We start from the raw sequence: 17500 nt of genomic DNA on the forward strand, positions 1-17500 counted from the left end.
CGGCACATATCTCTTACTTATGTGCTGAATGCTCTAAGGCCCTTTCCCTCTTTAAGGTTTTGTCCCATAATTCTTAGGGGGGTGCATAGGCGTATGCTCCTCTTCACATTCCTTACTCTTCCTGTCTAAACTCGATTATGGTTGCCCTGCTTACTCGTCTGCTTCTCCTTTTACTCTTCACAATCTTGATGCTTTGCACCATACTATGTTGCGTCTCAGCTCTGGTGCCTTTCGTTCTACTCCCGCCCTCAGCTTGTATGTTGACACTGGATTCCTCTCTAGGACCGCCGTGATCACTACTGTCTTCGCTATCTGGCGCGATCCTTGCAACATCCCTCCTCTCGCCTCTGTCGTGCTTTGACGTTTACCCTTCCTCTTCACCACCTCCCTCTTTCTGTCCGGCTATCTCGCTTACTAGTCTCTTTCCATGAGTCTTTCTCGTATTTCTTCTCGTATTGTTCCTTCCTTGCCCCCTTGGAGGGTCCCCTTTCCGAAATTTTGTACGTCCCTGACTCGCATTACTAATGCTTTTACTCCTCTGGTTCTGAAACGCTTTTTTTTTTTTTTTTTTTTTTTTACACACGCTCCCACTCCGTTTCCATCTTCACTGATGGGTCTAAGTCCGCGGACGTTGGGGGCTACTCCGTTGTTTTTCCTGACTGCACTTATATGTGTCGCTTTCCTTCGGAGACTAGCATCTTCACAGTGGAGCTTTATGCTATTCTCCATGCTCTCCGTCTCCTGCTTTCTCGTTGTCAATCCTCCTTTGTGATTGTTGTTGACTATCGTAGTGTCCTCATTGCACTCGGGTCCTTAAATCCTGTCCATCTCTCTCTCCGTGTCGCGAGATTAAACATTGGCTGTTTCTTATCTCTAGTAAATTTAAATCCGTGGAGTTTTGCTGGGTTCCCAGCCATGTTGGTGTTTCTTTAAATGAATGTGCGGATGCTGCCACTAGGGAGGCTATCCACTCCAGTTCCATTTCCTGTAAAGGTATTCCTTTTTCCGACTTTTATCCAGTTAGTCATTCCTCTATCCTTGCCCGTTGGCAGGGTTGTTGGTAACAAACTGTGTACTCTTAAGCGTTGTGTCCCCCAGTGGCCTTCCTCCTGCCACCGTAACCGGCTGTGGGAAACAGCTCCAGAGCGGTTGCGTCTTGGCCATACTCGCTTAACTCACGGTCACTTAATGGAGCGCCGCTCAGCTCCTTATTGTCCAAAATTGCGTTGTCCCTCTTACAGTCGTGCATATCCTTGTTGAATCCTGACACGCTCGTCCTGGATGTCTTGCTTTTCAACCGCCCATAACGGTCACCTGTAGAATTTTTGGTAATTGGGATACTTCTGATATCGTTCGTCTTATGCATTTCTGTTCTCGTATTGGCATCCTTAGTGATATTTAGCCATCTCTGATTATTCCACACATTTGATGGTGCTACATAGCCTTCCCGGTTTGGTGCCTTTTTTTTATAATTACTTTTGCCGAATTTAGGCTTTGCTGTGGGGAGTCACGCCAGGCTAATTGGACATTATATGCATGTACACCTGTAAAGAATTCTATTGCAAACACGATACCAAAACGAACGACGTAGCACGAGAATTAAGGGGAGAAAACTGAAACGAGTATACACATTTCGGTGTCGCCGAGCGCTCACCTGCACGCCTGGAGAGTGACCTCTAAGTTTACGGCACGCATGCTGGGATAGCGAAAGTGTTAACATTGTGCCTTTAGCTGAACACGTTTATGTTGGTAGAGAAGATAGATTGACTAATTTAGCAGTTACCAGGGAGGATGTTATTAGAAATAGTGAAACTCGAGCAAAACAAATCCCTAGGGTTGGACGAAGTGTTGGCCAGGGTGCTTATAGAATGCAAAGAGAAGCTTTGCGAGACGTTGTCTACCATATTTAATACGTCATTAGTCAGGCAGAAGGCCAAAGTCGTGGAAGGTTTCTGGTATGGTACCAATTTCTAAAAAAAGGAGATAGATAATTTGCCTCAAACTATCGGCCAATTATCTTAACATCTATTGTTGGAAAGTTACTTGAATCGATTATTGCAAATACCATTCGTGTTCATCTTAAAAATATAGATTAATAAATGATTCACTACATGGTTTTACTAATGGCCGCTCAAGTTTAACAAATTTGCCATTTTATTCCAGCCTAGTTGAGGCAGTTGATAGTGGTAAGGTTTGTGATGTTGTGTACCTTAACTTTAGCAAAGCTTTTAATACAATGCCCCATGAAAGATTGCTTAAAAAGATAGACGTTCATGCTATTGGGGGTGATATATTAAGTTGAATTAGGGCATGGCTATACCAAAGGAAACAGTATAAATGGGGTTAAGTAAGGGTGGGCAAATGTTATAAGTGGAGTGCCTCAAGGCTCTCTCCCAGGACCACTGTTATTCATAATATATGTAAATGATTGATTCAGGTTTGAGCAGCAATACAGTGGAACCTAATGACGAGTGCCTCAATTTACAAGCATTTTGAATAACGAGCGTGCCGATGCTAACAACGTGTTTCGATTGGCGAGGACTCGTTTGATTAACGAGAATACCGCATGGTGCGTTCCCGCTGCTTCTCGCATATTCTCAGATGCCTCTGACGATGCAAATATATGATTTTTTTGTTTAAAGATGCTAATGGTGCTGGGATGTAAAGGGTTGACTGCTGTGATGTTGAAAAGCATTGATTTTTCTGTAGTATAACCCCCTCCCCATCCGGCCCATTGGCGCCATGAGGGGGGCTTAGTGGACGGCTGCTGGAGTGTGATGCTCCGTGGGACAGTCCTCTGTCCTTTGGTGGCCTTGCACTTCTGCTGCTGTCTTCTCTACTTGTGCCGGATTGCCTTTCCTTTTCCTTTTGTTTCGTTTTTCTCCCCCTCTTCTCCTATCTGCTTGTCTTTTCCTGCCGACCTTTTGCTTGTTTTGGTTATTCCTTTGGACTTCTTCTATTTTGACGCCCAGGTGCTTGAGGAGGCATACTCTTGCACCCGTAGAACTGTAGTACCCGACGTCTCGAGCGAGGGGAACCTTTTATTGTCAATCCCCCTTTCATAGCTGAACCCGATCTCGACGGACTGACGGTTCTTAAGGTGGCGTTTGTGGGGCGTATACTCACGACGCACCCCTAGGGGGCCCCGGCATGATCGGCAACAGCTTCCTGTTGGGTGTCCTGTCTCTAATTGTGGCTCCATGGTGGGTATGGGGGCACATTCGTGGATGAATTAATTTCTCTACGTCTATATGTCGTTGAATGTTACTGTTGTACCCTCTCAGGCTCGTGGGGTGGGCGACCAAGCCCCCGAGTCGGCCTGTATTTGAAGACCGGGCTCTAGCCCCCGCTGCATTGGGCCCCGACCTTGCTCTCCTTTGACCGTCCTGAATTCTTCCTCCAGCTCCCCTCCCTCCTTTGTGGTTGGGTCGAGCCTCACGCCCCCAGTGGTGACCATTTCGTCCCCTGGTGCGGCTAAGTCTCTCGTGACTACTGCGCCTTTTGACCCCTCTCTCTCTCTGGGGGTTCTCAACGCCGTCGGCGCCACGGCCACACTCGATCGTTTCCTTCCTGTACTAATGCGTATCAGGCCTTATTTGGTCCTGCTTCGTGGGCCAAATACTTTGATCTCCTCCCTCTTGATTCTGCGCCGCCTGACGATTTCTCCCTCCATCGGCATCTCGTTGATTCCGTGGATGTGTCTGTTACTTTCAACCCCACTCGTCTCGGTACACGTGTCGTTGCTGCTCCTTCTCAAGCTGTAGCTTCCCGCTTAGCTGCCTTATACTGCCTTGGCGAGATCCCTGTTCGGGTCTCAAAGAACGTTCAGTTGAACGCCATTGTTAGCACAATTCTCCTCCCGCTTCATGTTGCGACCGGTGTTAGAGATCTGCGAGACTGCCACGACGATATTCGACATATCCTTGATGCCCAGGGCCATTCTGTCCTCCAGGTAGACTCGTTTACTCGTCCCCCCTCGTGGTCGTCGCCGTCAACCCTTTGGGTTGTGAAGATCACCTTTGATGGTAGGACCCTTCCATCCTGTCATTCTTGCTGGTGCCAGGTGCTCTGTCCAGGAGTATATTCCTTCTCCTCGGCTTTGTAACAAGTGCTGGAGGTTTGGGCATGGTGCCCTCCGCTGCTCTGGGACTGTCTCTCTCTCCTTTGTGTGGGGGTGAAGGTTACTCTTAGTCGGAATGCACTTCTCCCCAAGCTCGCTACCTCACACTGCGGTGAGGCCCATCCTACCTTCTCCCGTGCCTGTATCCATTACAAACTTGAGGCAGCCGTCCTCAACCTGAAGCACCGGGAGCGTTTATCTTTTCCCAAGGCGAGGCGCCAGGTTCGCCAGCTCCCGCCTTGGGCTAACGTCTCTTATGCTCACGTGTTGCGCTCTTCCTCTCCTCGTCCTTCCCACCTTCCTCAGACTCACAACCGTTTCCGGGCCTTGGACCCTGATACGCCCACTGCCCCCTCCTCTGTTACTTTGAGTTCTGTCCTGAAGGGTCCCCCTCCTGGTCCTCTGTCTGGGGTTCTCCTTTCTACCCGGTCTGTCATGTCTCCTGTGTCTTCCATGTCTTCCTCGTCTCCCTCCGATCCTCCTTCCCATCCTTCTCCTCCTTCCCATCCTTCTCCTCCATCTATTGACTCTCCCCGCCGCCTGTCGGTGTAGGCGAATGTCCATCGCTCTCCTAACGGCCGTCGTGTGTGCTCTCGTTCAGCTTCTTCTGTTAAGACGCTGGATTCCTTTGCCCAGTACGTAGTTGCTGGGACACCGGTCTTTTTACGTCAGAAGAGTAAGCCTGGCTCCTCTCCTTCCTCCTCCCCGGCGGGTAAGAAGGCTTCGCTTTCTTCCTTGGCCCCTACTACTGGCTCTATTGCTCCTTCCCTTCCCATTTCAGTGGTTGCGTCCCGTGTTCCTGCAATGGAGGTTTCTTTGGCCACTGCTTCCCTCTCGGTTGCTGCCCTGCCCGCTCCCCTCTTTCTACTCCCCTCTTCCTGCTGCTGTCCTTGCCTGCTCCTCTCCGTTGTCTCCTCCTCTTCCTCCTCCTCCGAACCCCGCCCGCCCACCTCTTGTCTGTTCTCCTGCTTCCTTCCCTCCGTCTTTGCTCAGTTTACCCATGCCCCTAACCCTGACTTTGCTGACCCTGATATTCTTTAACGTGCTATGTTGCTCTTTCGCCTTTGTTTCTTCCTTGTTCTCTGTTGTTGTCCTTTCTCTTCTCGTCGATGTCCATTCTTCAATGGAACGTTCGAAGTTATTACGCCAATTTCCTCGAACTCCAACTTCTAATTTCGTGGTTTTCGCCCCTTTGTGTCTGTCTCCAGGAGCAGATGCTTGGTGCTCGTCCTGGTCGTTTTCGTGGCTATTCCTTTCTCTTCCCCCCCCCCCCCACCAAGCCGTTGCTGGGGCTCCTAATTCTTCTGCTCTCTTGGTTCGCGCTGATGTTTCCTTTGTCCCCTTACTTTTTCCTTCGCCTCTCCATTGTTCTGCTTCTCGTATCTTTGTGGGGAAATGGTACACAGTTTGTTCCATTTATCTTCTCCCGAGTGTCCCACTTTCTCTTACTGATTTGAAACACCACCTGGACTCCTTGCTGGAGCCTGTGCTCCTGCTGGGTGATTTCAATTGTCATTCTCATTGGGGTGATGTTCTGACGAATACCCAAGGTCGCCTTCAGAGCCGTTTATCCTCTCTTCTTCCCTGTCTCTTCTGAATTATGGTGAGCCCACTCACTTGGACTCTCGGACTCGCACCCTTTCCTGTCTTGATCTTTCTCTCTGCTCTTCTTCTCTTTACTTAGATTTCACGTGGCAGGTTCTTGATGACCTCAATGGCAGTGACCATTTCCCCATCCTTGTTTCCTTTTTCTCTTTTCGCCCTTCACTCTCCTTCCCTAGGTGGCAGTTTGCTAAGACGGACTGGACCCTATTTACCCTCAGTGTGCTCTCTCTGACCTCTCCCTTCTGCCTCTCCCTCGTGCTCTCCTCCTTTTCCTTACACTGTCCTAAACGCTGCCCTCCGCTCTATTCCTCGCTCTTCCTCTCGGGGTCCACATAAGTGCGTTCCCTGGTGGAATGCAGATTGTGCTCGGGCTGTCCACTGTAAGCGTGCAGCCTGGAACAGGCACCGCCGTCGGCAGACGGCAGATTCTTTTCTTTTCTTTTGGAAAGCGAGTGCGGTGGCCCGTAGGGCCATCCGTACGGCTAAGCGTGAATGTTGAGCATCTTATGTCTTAACAATTACGTCCGAAACAATTCTCCCACAGATCTGGAAGCGTATCCGCAAGATAGCGGGTAAGTTCGTTCCCGATGTTTCACCGGTCCTTCACCTCCATAGTACTCTTGTGGCGGACCCGTTGCAGGTCGCTTCCGAACTGGGTTCCCACTTTTCTTCTGTTAGCTCTGGTCTTCATCTTCCCCAATCTTTCCTTCTTCGTAAACCTGTTCTTGAATCTTGTCCTTTAGATTTCTGCACTCGTCTTCAGCTTCCCTATAATGATCCCTTCTCTCTCTCTGAACTTCGTTCTGCCCTGGCCCTCTGCGGTTCTACGCCGGCGGGCTCCGATGGTATTCATTATGAGATGCTTCGCCATCTCCCTCCATGCTCGTCTCAGTATTTACGAGTCTGTATAATCGGATCTGGGAGTCGTCGTCAGTCCCTGAGGACTGGCTCGATGCCGTTGTCCTCCATGTTCGCAAACCGGGGTCTCAGGGTACTTCCCCTAAGGAATTTCCCCCTATTGCCCTCACAAGTTATCTGCTAACTCTTTGAACGTATGGTTAACGTTCGTCTGATGTGGTTCCTGTAACACCATCACCTCCTCTCCCCTTCTCAATTTGGTTTCCGCACGTGCCGCAGCACGACAGATGTCCTGGTGAACTTGGAGGTCAATATTTGTACTGCTTTTTCTACGAAGACCTCCGTTGTTGCCGTCCTTTTTGATCTAGAAAAGGCTTACGACACCACTTGGCGATATCATATTTTCTCAACTTCATTTTTTTGGCCTTCGTGGTCATCTCCCTCTCTTTCTCCACAGCTTCCTCTCTAGTCGTTCCTTTCGTGTGCGCCTTGGTACCGCTCTCTCTCCCTCTTTTCAGCAATACAAAGGTGTGCCCCAGGGTAGTGTTCTGAGCACTACTCTTTTTCTGGTTGCCCTCAATGGTCTTCTTTCCTCTCTTCCTTCAGGTGTCTTCTCCGCTCTCTATGTCGATGATCTTACCCTTTGCTGTCAGGGTGATGATTCGCCTCTCCTTCAGTGCCGGCTTCAACTTGCAATTGATGCCGTGTCGTCTTGGGCCACCGATCATGGCTTCAAGTTCTCTACTTCTAAGACTTGTGCCATGACTTTTACGCGAAAACGGCTCGTTCTTCGTCCCTCTTTGTCACTTTATGGTCATCCCCTTGAGTACAAAGATTCCGCGAAGCTTTTGGGGTTATTCCTTGACACTCGTTTGTCTTGGTCTCCCCATATCTCCGTTTTCAGTGCTCTAAGGCCCTTGCCCTCCTTTGGGTATTGTTCCATAATTCTTGGGGGGCAGATAGGCGCACTCTCCTTGCTTTACATTCCTCTCTCGTCCTGTCTAAGCTTGATTATGGTTGCCCTGCTTACTCGTCTGCTTCTCCTTTTACTCTTCGCCGTCTTGATGTTTTGCACCATACTGGGTTGCGCCTCAGTTCTGGTGCCTTTCGTTCGACTCCCATCCTTAGCTTATGTTGACACTGGCTTCCTGTCTCTCCAGGACCGCCGTGATCGCTACTGTCTTCGCTATCTTGCATGGTCCTTACAACATCCTGTCTCTCGCCTCTGTCGTGCTTTAACTTTTACCCCTCCTGCGGTTCCTGTTCCTCTCCACCACCTTCCTCTTTCTGTCCGGTTATCTCGCCTACTGGATTCTATTCCCGTTCGTATTTCTAATGTTTCTCCTCGTGCTGTTCCTTCTTTGCCCCATGGAGAGTCCCTCTTCCACGGTTTTGTACATCTTTGACCCGCATCACTAAAGCTTTTACCCCTCCTACGGTTCTAAAACACCTTTTCCTTGAGCACTTTTCTTCTCGCTCCCGCTCCGTTTCTGTCTTCACCGATGGGTCTAAGTCTGCGTACAGTGTTGGCTACTCTGTTGTTTTTCCTGATCGCACTTGTGTGTCGCTTACCTCCGGAGACTAGCATCTTTACAGCAGAGCTTTATGCTTTTCTCTATGCTCTTCGTCTCCTGCTTTCTCGTTGTCAGTCTTCCTTTGTAGTTGTTGTTGACTCTCGTAGTGCCCTCATAGCTTTTGAGTCCATTAATCCGGTTCATCCAGTAGTTGTCGAGATCCAGCATTGGCCGTTTCTTGTTCACAGTAAATTTAAGTCGGTTGAGTTTTGTTGGGTTCCTAGATATATTGGTGTGTCTTTATATGAGCGTGCGGATGCTGCCACCAAGGAAGCTGTCCACTCTTGTCCCATCTCTCATAAAGGTATTCCATATTCCGACTTTTATCCGGTTATCCATGCCTCCGTCCTTGCCCGTTGGCAGGCTTCTTGGTCGTCTGTTACTGGTAACAAACTACGTACTCTTAAGTGTTGTGTTTCCTCGTGGCCGTCCTCCTACCACCGTAACCGGCGATGGGAAACAGCTCTGGCGAGGTTACGTATTGGCCATACTCGCTTAACCCATGGTCACTTGATGGAGCGCCGCCCTACTCCTTATTGTCCTAGTTGCATTGTCCCTCTTACGGTCGTGCATGTCCTTCTTGAATGTCCTGACTTCCATGACGAGAGTGCGTCTTGCTTTCCGACCGCCCTTCGCGGTCACCTGTCCCTCAATAGAATTCTAGGTGACTCGGATACTTTTGATATCGTTCGCCTTGTGCGTTTTTGTTCTCATATTGGCATCCACGCATTTGATGGTGCTACATAGCCTTCCCGGTTTGGTGCCTTCTTTTGATAATTACTTACTTATGTTTGTAGTATAAAAGAGAAATATTAAAAAACGTTGAAAAAAGGTGAAAAGTCATAAGGGTTCGTTCAGTGTGTGCCAAGTAGACTGCTCAATTAGTAATAGATAAATGAAAAAATAAAAAACAAATTGAACACATTTGAAACAAAGATTGACATAATGGAGCAGCCTACCTGACAAACACTGAACAAACTTTTTGCAATAAAAAATTAAATATAAGTGAACAAAGTTGAAAAAAATAATAAATGTCATTAACGTCTGTTCAGTCTCGGGTAGACTGCTCCATGTTGAAAAAAAATGAAAAAACGAAAAAAAATAAAACAAATTTGAAAAAGTAGAAATGTTATAAAGGTTCGTTGAGTGTGTGCCATTATTTAAAAAATCGAATATCATAATGTTTTTTCGGTAGTGGAACAGCTTATTTACCTCTCCAATATTTTAAATGTGGAAATTCGTTTTGAAAGATGATTATTTCACAAGACGAGCTCGGTGCCGGAACGGATTAAATTCGTTAATTGAGGTTCTACTGTATTTGCAAGTTTACCGATGATACAAAAATTCGGTGGGAAATAAAAATGGAAAAAGACTCAATCACTTAAAGACAATTTTAATAGGGTTTTGAGATGGTCAGAAGATTGGCAGATGCAGTTTAGTGCTGACAAATGTAAGGTTTTGAGGCTAGGTAATGATGATATTTAAAAGATCCGAGCTAGATGGTGTTCAGATTGGAAAGCCTCGCTACGAAATTGATGTGGGAGTTATCATCAGTAAGAATTTAAAACCAAAAAAATCAATGCATAAATATAATTGCCAGAACTCCTTGGCAAACACTTCGTCTGGCCCTGGGGATTTGTTTGGCTTGAGTCTCTATTTGTTTAACATCTTGGTAATTGCTAAACTAGTCAACCTGTCCTCCTCCCCATCCCACATAGACTTGTTCAGCTAAAGGCATAATGTTCAATTCCTCTTTAGTAAATACAAAGATAAATATTTATTAAAAATACTGCTCATCTCTTCTTCATTGTCAGTTATCTGACCTGTCTCAGTTTTTAATTGACCTATCCTTTCCTTAATATGTTAGATATAACTGAAAAAAACTTTCGGATTTGTCTTGCTTGTCCTGCTATTAGAACTTCATGGTTTCTTTTTGACCTCCTTATCTCTCTTTTTAACATTTCTAATCAGTTAGACGAATTGTTGTTCTAAACTGGCTTCCTCATTCTTAATCCATATGTTCCAAGCTCTTTCCACTTACAAGTTTCATCAGATACTTAACCATTTTGGGTCATTATTGTTCGATCAATTAAATTTGTATTGTGTATTATACAATACAAATTCCTGAGCTTTGCTTAAAATGTTTTTAGATAAGTCATATTATGAATCCACATCGAAATCCCTTTTTACAACAACTATCACTGGGTTCACGTCCAGCTCCAAGACTGGCTCCCACCCCCCAATGCCCAGGACTTTCCAATCTATTTCACTCCCCAAAATTATTAGGCAATTAAAAAAAGTTTTTCGAAAATCTGTCACTTTTTAACGTAATTTTTTCCTACAAATCTATTCCATTCTATGCTAAATATGATTTCTTTTTTATCACTGTTCCCTAGCTCACTTCCTATTTCAAAGTCATTAATTTGCGTTTCCCTGTTAGTTAACACTAAGTCTAAAATATTATTTTCACGTGTTGATTCTTTAATGTGTTGCTTAATGAAGTAATTGTCAATTAATTCAAGAAAATTTTATTTTTTATTCCTTGTTCTGTTTAGCCAGTTTATTCCATTAATATTAATGCCTGCTATGACACCAATATTGTTTGATCTAGATGCTCTAGATATTTCATTCCATAGGTCCTTTGGTGGCCTGTATATAGCTCCTATTATAAGATTGTTAACTCTTTCGTTTAATTCTAGCCAAATGGTTTGTGTGTAGCTCAGTTTTGATTCCCTCATTGAGACTACATTTCAAATTTTCCCTAACATAAATGCTACTTCCCTTCCTCGTCATGTGTATCTGTCTGTGTGAAATAGTTTAAATCAATTTATTTGATACTCAGCTAATAGTTCTGTTTTCTACATTGATCCTTGTTTTGGTAAGTGCAATAATATATATTGTTTGTGCAGATATTTCCAACTCCCTTTCTTGGAATATCTTGGGTATATAATTTTTCAGGAACATGTTTCCTTTCCCTTCTCATTTCCTCTGATTTTATTGCTTGGTTTTTATGTACCATTTCAGTAGCGTTTCAGTCCCTAACACTTTGTAGAAAAAGGAGTTTGCCTCCATTTCTATTCCTATTTAGACGTTTTGCTTCATCGAGGTTTGTTTTCACCTTTTCTCTGTATTCCTTTGAAAAGTCTTGCCCTATTGACCAAAGTGTGTCAACCTCATCACACTCAAATTTGCTTGTAATTTCAAGCATTTCCGTCATTTTTTTCCCTCCTGTGTATGTCACCCTTAAGGAGGGGTTCTTATCTTTCTCATATTTTCCTATCCACCTAAAATCACTGACATTTCTCTTTGAATTGAGGCCTTCTCCTAAACCTACTATTTTCTCTGATTTTTATCTCTCCAGCTGCTCTGTCCACTCAAGATGATATTTTCTTGTGTAAACACCCAAAATTATTCTGGACTTTCTTCTATCTGCAGTGTTTTGTAGTAGTTTACAGTTAAACTAGTTATTTTCTAATTGTTTGCCAAACTTCTGCTTCTTGGTCATTTCAGGTTTTGACTTCCAGAAACACTTTTGTGATCCCCCCCCCCCTCTCTCTCTCTCTCTCTTCTCTCTCTCTCTCTCTCTCTCTCTCTCTCTCTCTCCTACTTTTCTTTTTTACGACTTGCGCATATGTATCCTTAATTTCCTCCTTGTACGGTGTGTACAATATTGTGACAAAGCATGCAAGGATGTGGGAATTGGGTGTAGTAGGGAGGCATAGGTCCGGTCATTCTCGGGTATCGGAGGGTTGGGGGCGTGTTAGGGTAGGGTGTGGTTGGGAAGGGAGGCGGAGTTGGGTAGTGCGGTCAAGATCCTTCCAGTCAATGTTTGATTGTTTCGTTTCTATTGGCATGAAATTTGTGTTTTATGGTCCTGCTGCTCCTGCCTCATCATGAATCGTTCTATGTAAACATTACAGTAATTCTCTAACCTCCTCAATAAATGTTTTTACTTCAATATATATTCAACTGCATGTACATTGTTAAATTCTACCAGAACGGGTAGATTCGTAGTATTCTGAGTATTTGGTCCAATACAATATGATAACGCAACTTTTGTCATCGCCCGGTAAGCATTCAAACATCTAAGATATCTCCCAGCTCTAGTCTTTAATATTGTACCCTCTTGTGTTTTGAAATGGACTCATTCCTCGATTAGTCCCTGTATGACTATTGTTCTTTTTCTTCTGTAGATCTTTGTCATCATCTCTTTCATCAATCTGCTTCAGTGTCCCCTTGATGTATTGTGCCCACAGCTTTCTCTTTCTCTTTTCTAATTACTATATTGGTTCCTTCATTTTCACATATTCAAGAGGTGCTTTGTAATCCAATTTGTCCTTTAGCTGTTGCAGTCTTTCCATCCCTCCCCAGCTTACTCGGTACCTCAGTTATTGACCCTACATGTGTCGGTCATTGTAAGACTACCTTAAGCAGAAAGTAGAGGCGTGTGTGTGTACTCACCTAATTGTGCTTGCGGGGGTTGAGCTCTGGCTCTTTGGTCCTGCCTTTCAACGGTCAATCAACTAATGTACAGGTTCCTGAGCTTACTGGGCTCTATCATATCCACATTTAAAGCTGTGTATGGAGTCATCCTCCACCACATCACTCCTTAATGCATTTGTCTACTACTGACACTGAAAAAATTCTTTCTAACGTCTCTATGGCTCATTTGAGCGCACGATTTCCACCTGTCCCCCCCTAGTGCGTTTGCCCCTTGTGTTAAAAAGTGTCTTTATCTACCTTATCAATTCCTGTGAGAATCTTGTATGTGGTGATCATGTCCCCTCTAACTCTTCTGTCTCTCAGTGACGTGAGGTTTTATTCCCTTAGTCTCTCCTCGTAGCTCATACCCCTCAGTTCGGGTATTAGTTTGGTGGCAAACCTTTGAACCTTTTCCAGTTTAGCCTTATGCTTGACTAGATATGGACTCCGTGTTGGGGCCGCATACTCCAGGATTGGTCTGACATATGTGATATAATGTTCTGAAAGATTCCTTACACAAGTTTCTAAAGGCCGTTCTAAACGCGTTCTAGCTCGCGTTCATATGCCAATCTAGCATATGCCGCTGATGTTATCCCCTTGATATGAGCTTCAGGGGATAGGTCTGGCGTGATATTAAACCCCAGGTCTCTCTCGCTCTCTGACTCTTGAAATATTTCATTCCCCAAATGATACCTTGTATCTGGTCACCTGCTCCCTTCACCTATCTTCATTACATTACATTTGCTTGGGTTAAACTCAAACAACCATTTGTTCGACCATTCCTGCAGCTTGTCCAGGGCTTCTTGAAGCCTCAAGCTGTCCTCCTCTGTGTTAATATTTCTCATAATTTTGGCGTCGTCAGCAAACATTGAGAGAAATAAGTCTATACCCTCCGGGAGAGTATGGAGTGTGTGTACGACCGTGCGTCACTGAAGTAAGTCATTGCAAGACTACCTTAAGCAGAAAGTAGGTTGTATATGTGAATGTGTATTGTGTATGTAAGTAACTAAAAACGACCCGGACTACAATAGTGCGTCGGGAAAACAAAAACGCAAGGTTGTATTCCTGGTTTCCACTATTGATAACTACATGAGAAACTGTATCACCAGTCTCACCAGGTAAGATAAGACAATACGAGACACCATTAGAAGCAGGACAGAGCATCAGTAACGGTGTTGCGGATATTGCAGGATGATGGGCAGCAGACACGGGCCAGGAGCTGTAGCAGCCACCAAGCTAGTCCTTGAGAGACACAGATTGTACACCTTGGCAAGTGATACTCTGGAGAATATGGAGGAGGCGCTCATGCCCAGACCCTTCAACCTCTGGCACGTCGCTACCCTCATCGTGTTCCGTAGGTGTTCCATACTCCTTTTCTTCTCCCATTGTTCTTATTCTCCTCCTGTTCTCCTTATTCCTGTTTTTTTCGCATCCTCCTGTTCTCCTATTTCTCATGCTCTCCTCCTCCTTGCTCTTGTTCACATCTCATTGCCTCGGTTCCGTTGTCCTGATCCTCTTCTCCTTCCCTGACTCCGGCTTTCCTCCATTTCCTCGCGTTCTCCTCCCCCTAGCTCGCGTTCTCCTCCCCCTAGCTCGCGTTCTCCTCCCCCTAGCTCGCGTTCTCCTCCCCCTAGCTCGCGTTCTCCTCCCCCTAGCTCGCGTTCTCCTCCCCCCTAGCTCGCGTTCTCCTCCCCCTAGCTCGCGTTCTCCTCCCCCCTAGCTCGCGTTCTCCTCCCCCCTAGCTCGCGTTCTCCTCCCCCCTAGCTCGCGTTCTCCTCCCCCCTAGCTCGCGTTCTCCTCCCCCTAGCTCGCGTTCTCCTCCCCCTAGCTCGCGTTCTCCTCCCCCTAGCTCGCGTTCTCCTCCCCCCTAGCTCGCGTTCTCCTCCCCCCTAGCTCGCGTTCTCCTCCCCCCTAGCTCGCGTTCTCCTCCCCCCTAGCTCGCGTTCTCCTCCCCCCTAGCTCGCGTTCTCCCCCCCTAGCTATTTATATATATATAATATATATATTATATATATATATTATATATTTTATATATATATTATATATTTATATATATATATATATTTGTGTATACTGGCAGCAGGTTTTCTTTCAAACATGTTTCATTGAATATGACCGCATATTCTGTTTATTATTTTCTGGTTTAGGGCTTCTGTCCCTCTATTTTCTTAGCATCAGGGCTTAATTGAAATAGGAGTTCTCCAAAACTCATTTTCGTACTTTTAAGGTGAAGAAAAGAAGTGATTTACTATAGAGTGTATTACACTTATTTGTATAATTTGCACGACGTTTCGAACTCCATGGTTCATTCTCAAGTGAACAGATCTTACAATACTAGTTGATTTTATACCCGCATTAGGTCAGGTGATAATACAATGAAGGTGAAAACATGGGGGGATACAAAAGGGATAAACATAGGGGCTGCAGAAGGCTTATTGGCCCATACGAGGCATCTCCTATCCAAACACAAAGATTAATCCAGTGTAATTGGCCTGTTATGTTGGACATTGTCTTCTGTGTTGGCATCGATATGTTCTTGTCTTGTCCTTACTCTCATGGTGGGTAGAGTAAATAGTTCCGTGATTTGGGTGTTCATGGTAGGTCGCTCTATTCTTATGTGAATTGCCTCAAGAATATGTAATCTTCTTGAATCTTGGGTTTTGTCTATTATGCAAGTATTCTTGTTCAACATTTCTCTTGTTAGAGTAATGTCATGGGCTTGTCTCATGTGATTCCTAGGGGCACCAGATTGAAGATGGCATGTCAAACGCCTCGTCAGCTTGGTCGACGTCATACCTATGTACTTACATTGAAGGTTACATCCTTCGTGGGGGCAAGTGTACATGTATACAACGCTTGACTGCTGTAGAGGGTTCTCCGTCGGCTTCGGGCTGTTTTTGATAAGGAGTTCGGAAGTCTTCTTGGTTTTGTAGAATATTATCAGGTTTATGTTTTGGTTAGGAGTAGTGCTTTTTACTCCTTTACGGATTATTTCTTTCATTATTCTTTCCTCTTTTATATGTTCACTGTGCATGGTTGATTTGTAATACAATTTTATTGGGGGTGTTGTGGTTTCTGTTCTAGGTTCTGAATTATACCAACGGTCCAAGTGTCTTCTTATAGCAGCGTTTATTTCCGCGTTGCTATATCCGTTGTTCACCAATACCTGAGTTACTCTTTCAAACTCTCTACTCACGTTGCTCCATTCAGAGCAGTGGGTAAGCGCTCGACGAATATAAGCATTGAGAACACTGGCTTTGTATCTTTGGGGGCACTCACTTCTACCGTTCAGGCATAATCCTATGTTGGTGGGCTTGGTATATACGTTGGTGCTTAAAGAGGTTCCTGTTTTTGTTATTAGTACATCCAAGAATGGCAGACTGTTATTTTCACTATTTTCATGTGTAAATCGGAGTACTGACTCTATCTCTAGGTGTCTTTTTAGGTCAATTAGTTCATCTGAGTCTTTTACTATTACGAATATGTCATCTACATAACGTCTACTGAAAGACGTAACAATAAGAAAAGCCGACAAAACAGCAGCATATGTATTGATTCCTACCCATGAATACATGAACAAAATTAGCGACATCCTAAGTGACGACTCCAAATTTCAACGAATCACGAGGAACCCCGTAGAAGACCTTAAGCGGAAAGTAAACAAAACAATTACAGCAATCAACGCAAAGAAAGGTAGTGTGCATTTCAATAAACTTCAAGGCGACTATGGCTTAGGTTATGCCTACGGCAATGTTAAGACGCATAAACCAGGTAACCCACTACGCCCTATAATCAGCCAAATACCAACCCCAACTTATCACCTGGCAAAGAAACTCAATGAACTCCTAACTCCATACACTCCAAGTAAGTTTAGTCTACAATCATCAGCAGATTTCCTAGAATTGATCAAATCTACCCAGCCCGATGGAATCATCGCTTCCCTGGACGTTGAATCCCTTTTTACCAACGTCCCAGTCGACACAACCATAGGAATGATACTGGACAGAGTATACAGAGACGATAGCACCCCCAAATTAGACATACCTGAGCCACACTTGAAAAGTCTTCTCGAAGCATGTACAGAGGAAGCCCCTTTCATCAGTCCACAAGGAGACATGTATTTACAAATAGACGGAGTAGCAATGGGCTCCCCCTTAGGAGTTTTATTTGCTAATTTTTATATGGGAACCATCGAAGATAGGGTCTTCAGTAGCAGACAAAAACCAACTGTATACTGCCGTTATGTAGATGACATATTCGTAATAGTAAAAGACTCAGATGAACTAATTGACCTAAAAAGACACCTAGAGAGAGAGTCAGTACTCCGATTTACACATGAAAATAGTGAAAATAACAGTCTGCCATTCTTGGATGTACTAATAACAAAAACAGGAACCTCTTTAAGCACCAACGTATATACCAAGCCCACCAACATAGGATTATGCCTGAACGGTAGAAGTGAGTGCCCCAAAGATACAAAGCCAGTGTTCTCAATGCTTATATTCGTCGAGCGCTTACCCACTGCTCTGAATGGAGCAACGTGAGTAGAGAGTTTGAAAGAGTAACTCAGGTATTGATGAACAACGGATATAGCAACGCGGAAATAAACGCTGCTATAAGAAGACACTTGGACCGTTGGTATAATTCAGAACCTAGAACAGAAACCACAACACCCCCAATAAAATTGTATTACAAATCAACCATGCACAGTGAACATATAAAAGAGGAAAGAATAATGAAAGAAATAATCCGTAAAGGAGTAAAAAGCACTACTCCTAACCAAAACATAAACCTGATAATATTCTACAAAACCAAGAAGACTTCCGAACTCCTTATCAAAAACAGCCCGAAGCCGACGGAG

At 44.8% G+C, this 17500-nt stretch overlaps 1 protein-coding gene across 1 annotated transcript in view; it reads left to right on the plus strand.

The window, feature by feature from the left end:
* Positions 1–17500, plus strand: part of LOC138373265 (F-box DNA helicase 1-like) — a 68212-nt gene that overhangs the window by 9228 nt on the left and 41484 nt on the right. Inside the window, exon 3 of the mRNA XM_069339306.1 lies at positions 13830–13993. Within this exon, the coding sequence (XP_069195407.1) occupies positions 13830–13993 (164 nt within the window). The remainder of the gene's footprint in view (positions 1–13829; positions 13994–17500) is intronic.

Source organism: Procambarus clarkii, chromosome 41, assembly GCF_040958095.1.
Source record: "Procambarus clarkii isolate CNS0578487 chromosome 41, FALCON_Pclarkii_2.0, whole genome shotgun sequence".
In the NCBI taxonomy this organism is placed as follows: domain Eukaryota; kingdom Metazoa; phylum Arthropoda; class Malacostraca; order Decapoda; family Cambaridae; genus Procambarus; species Procambarus clarkii.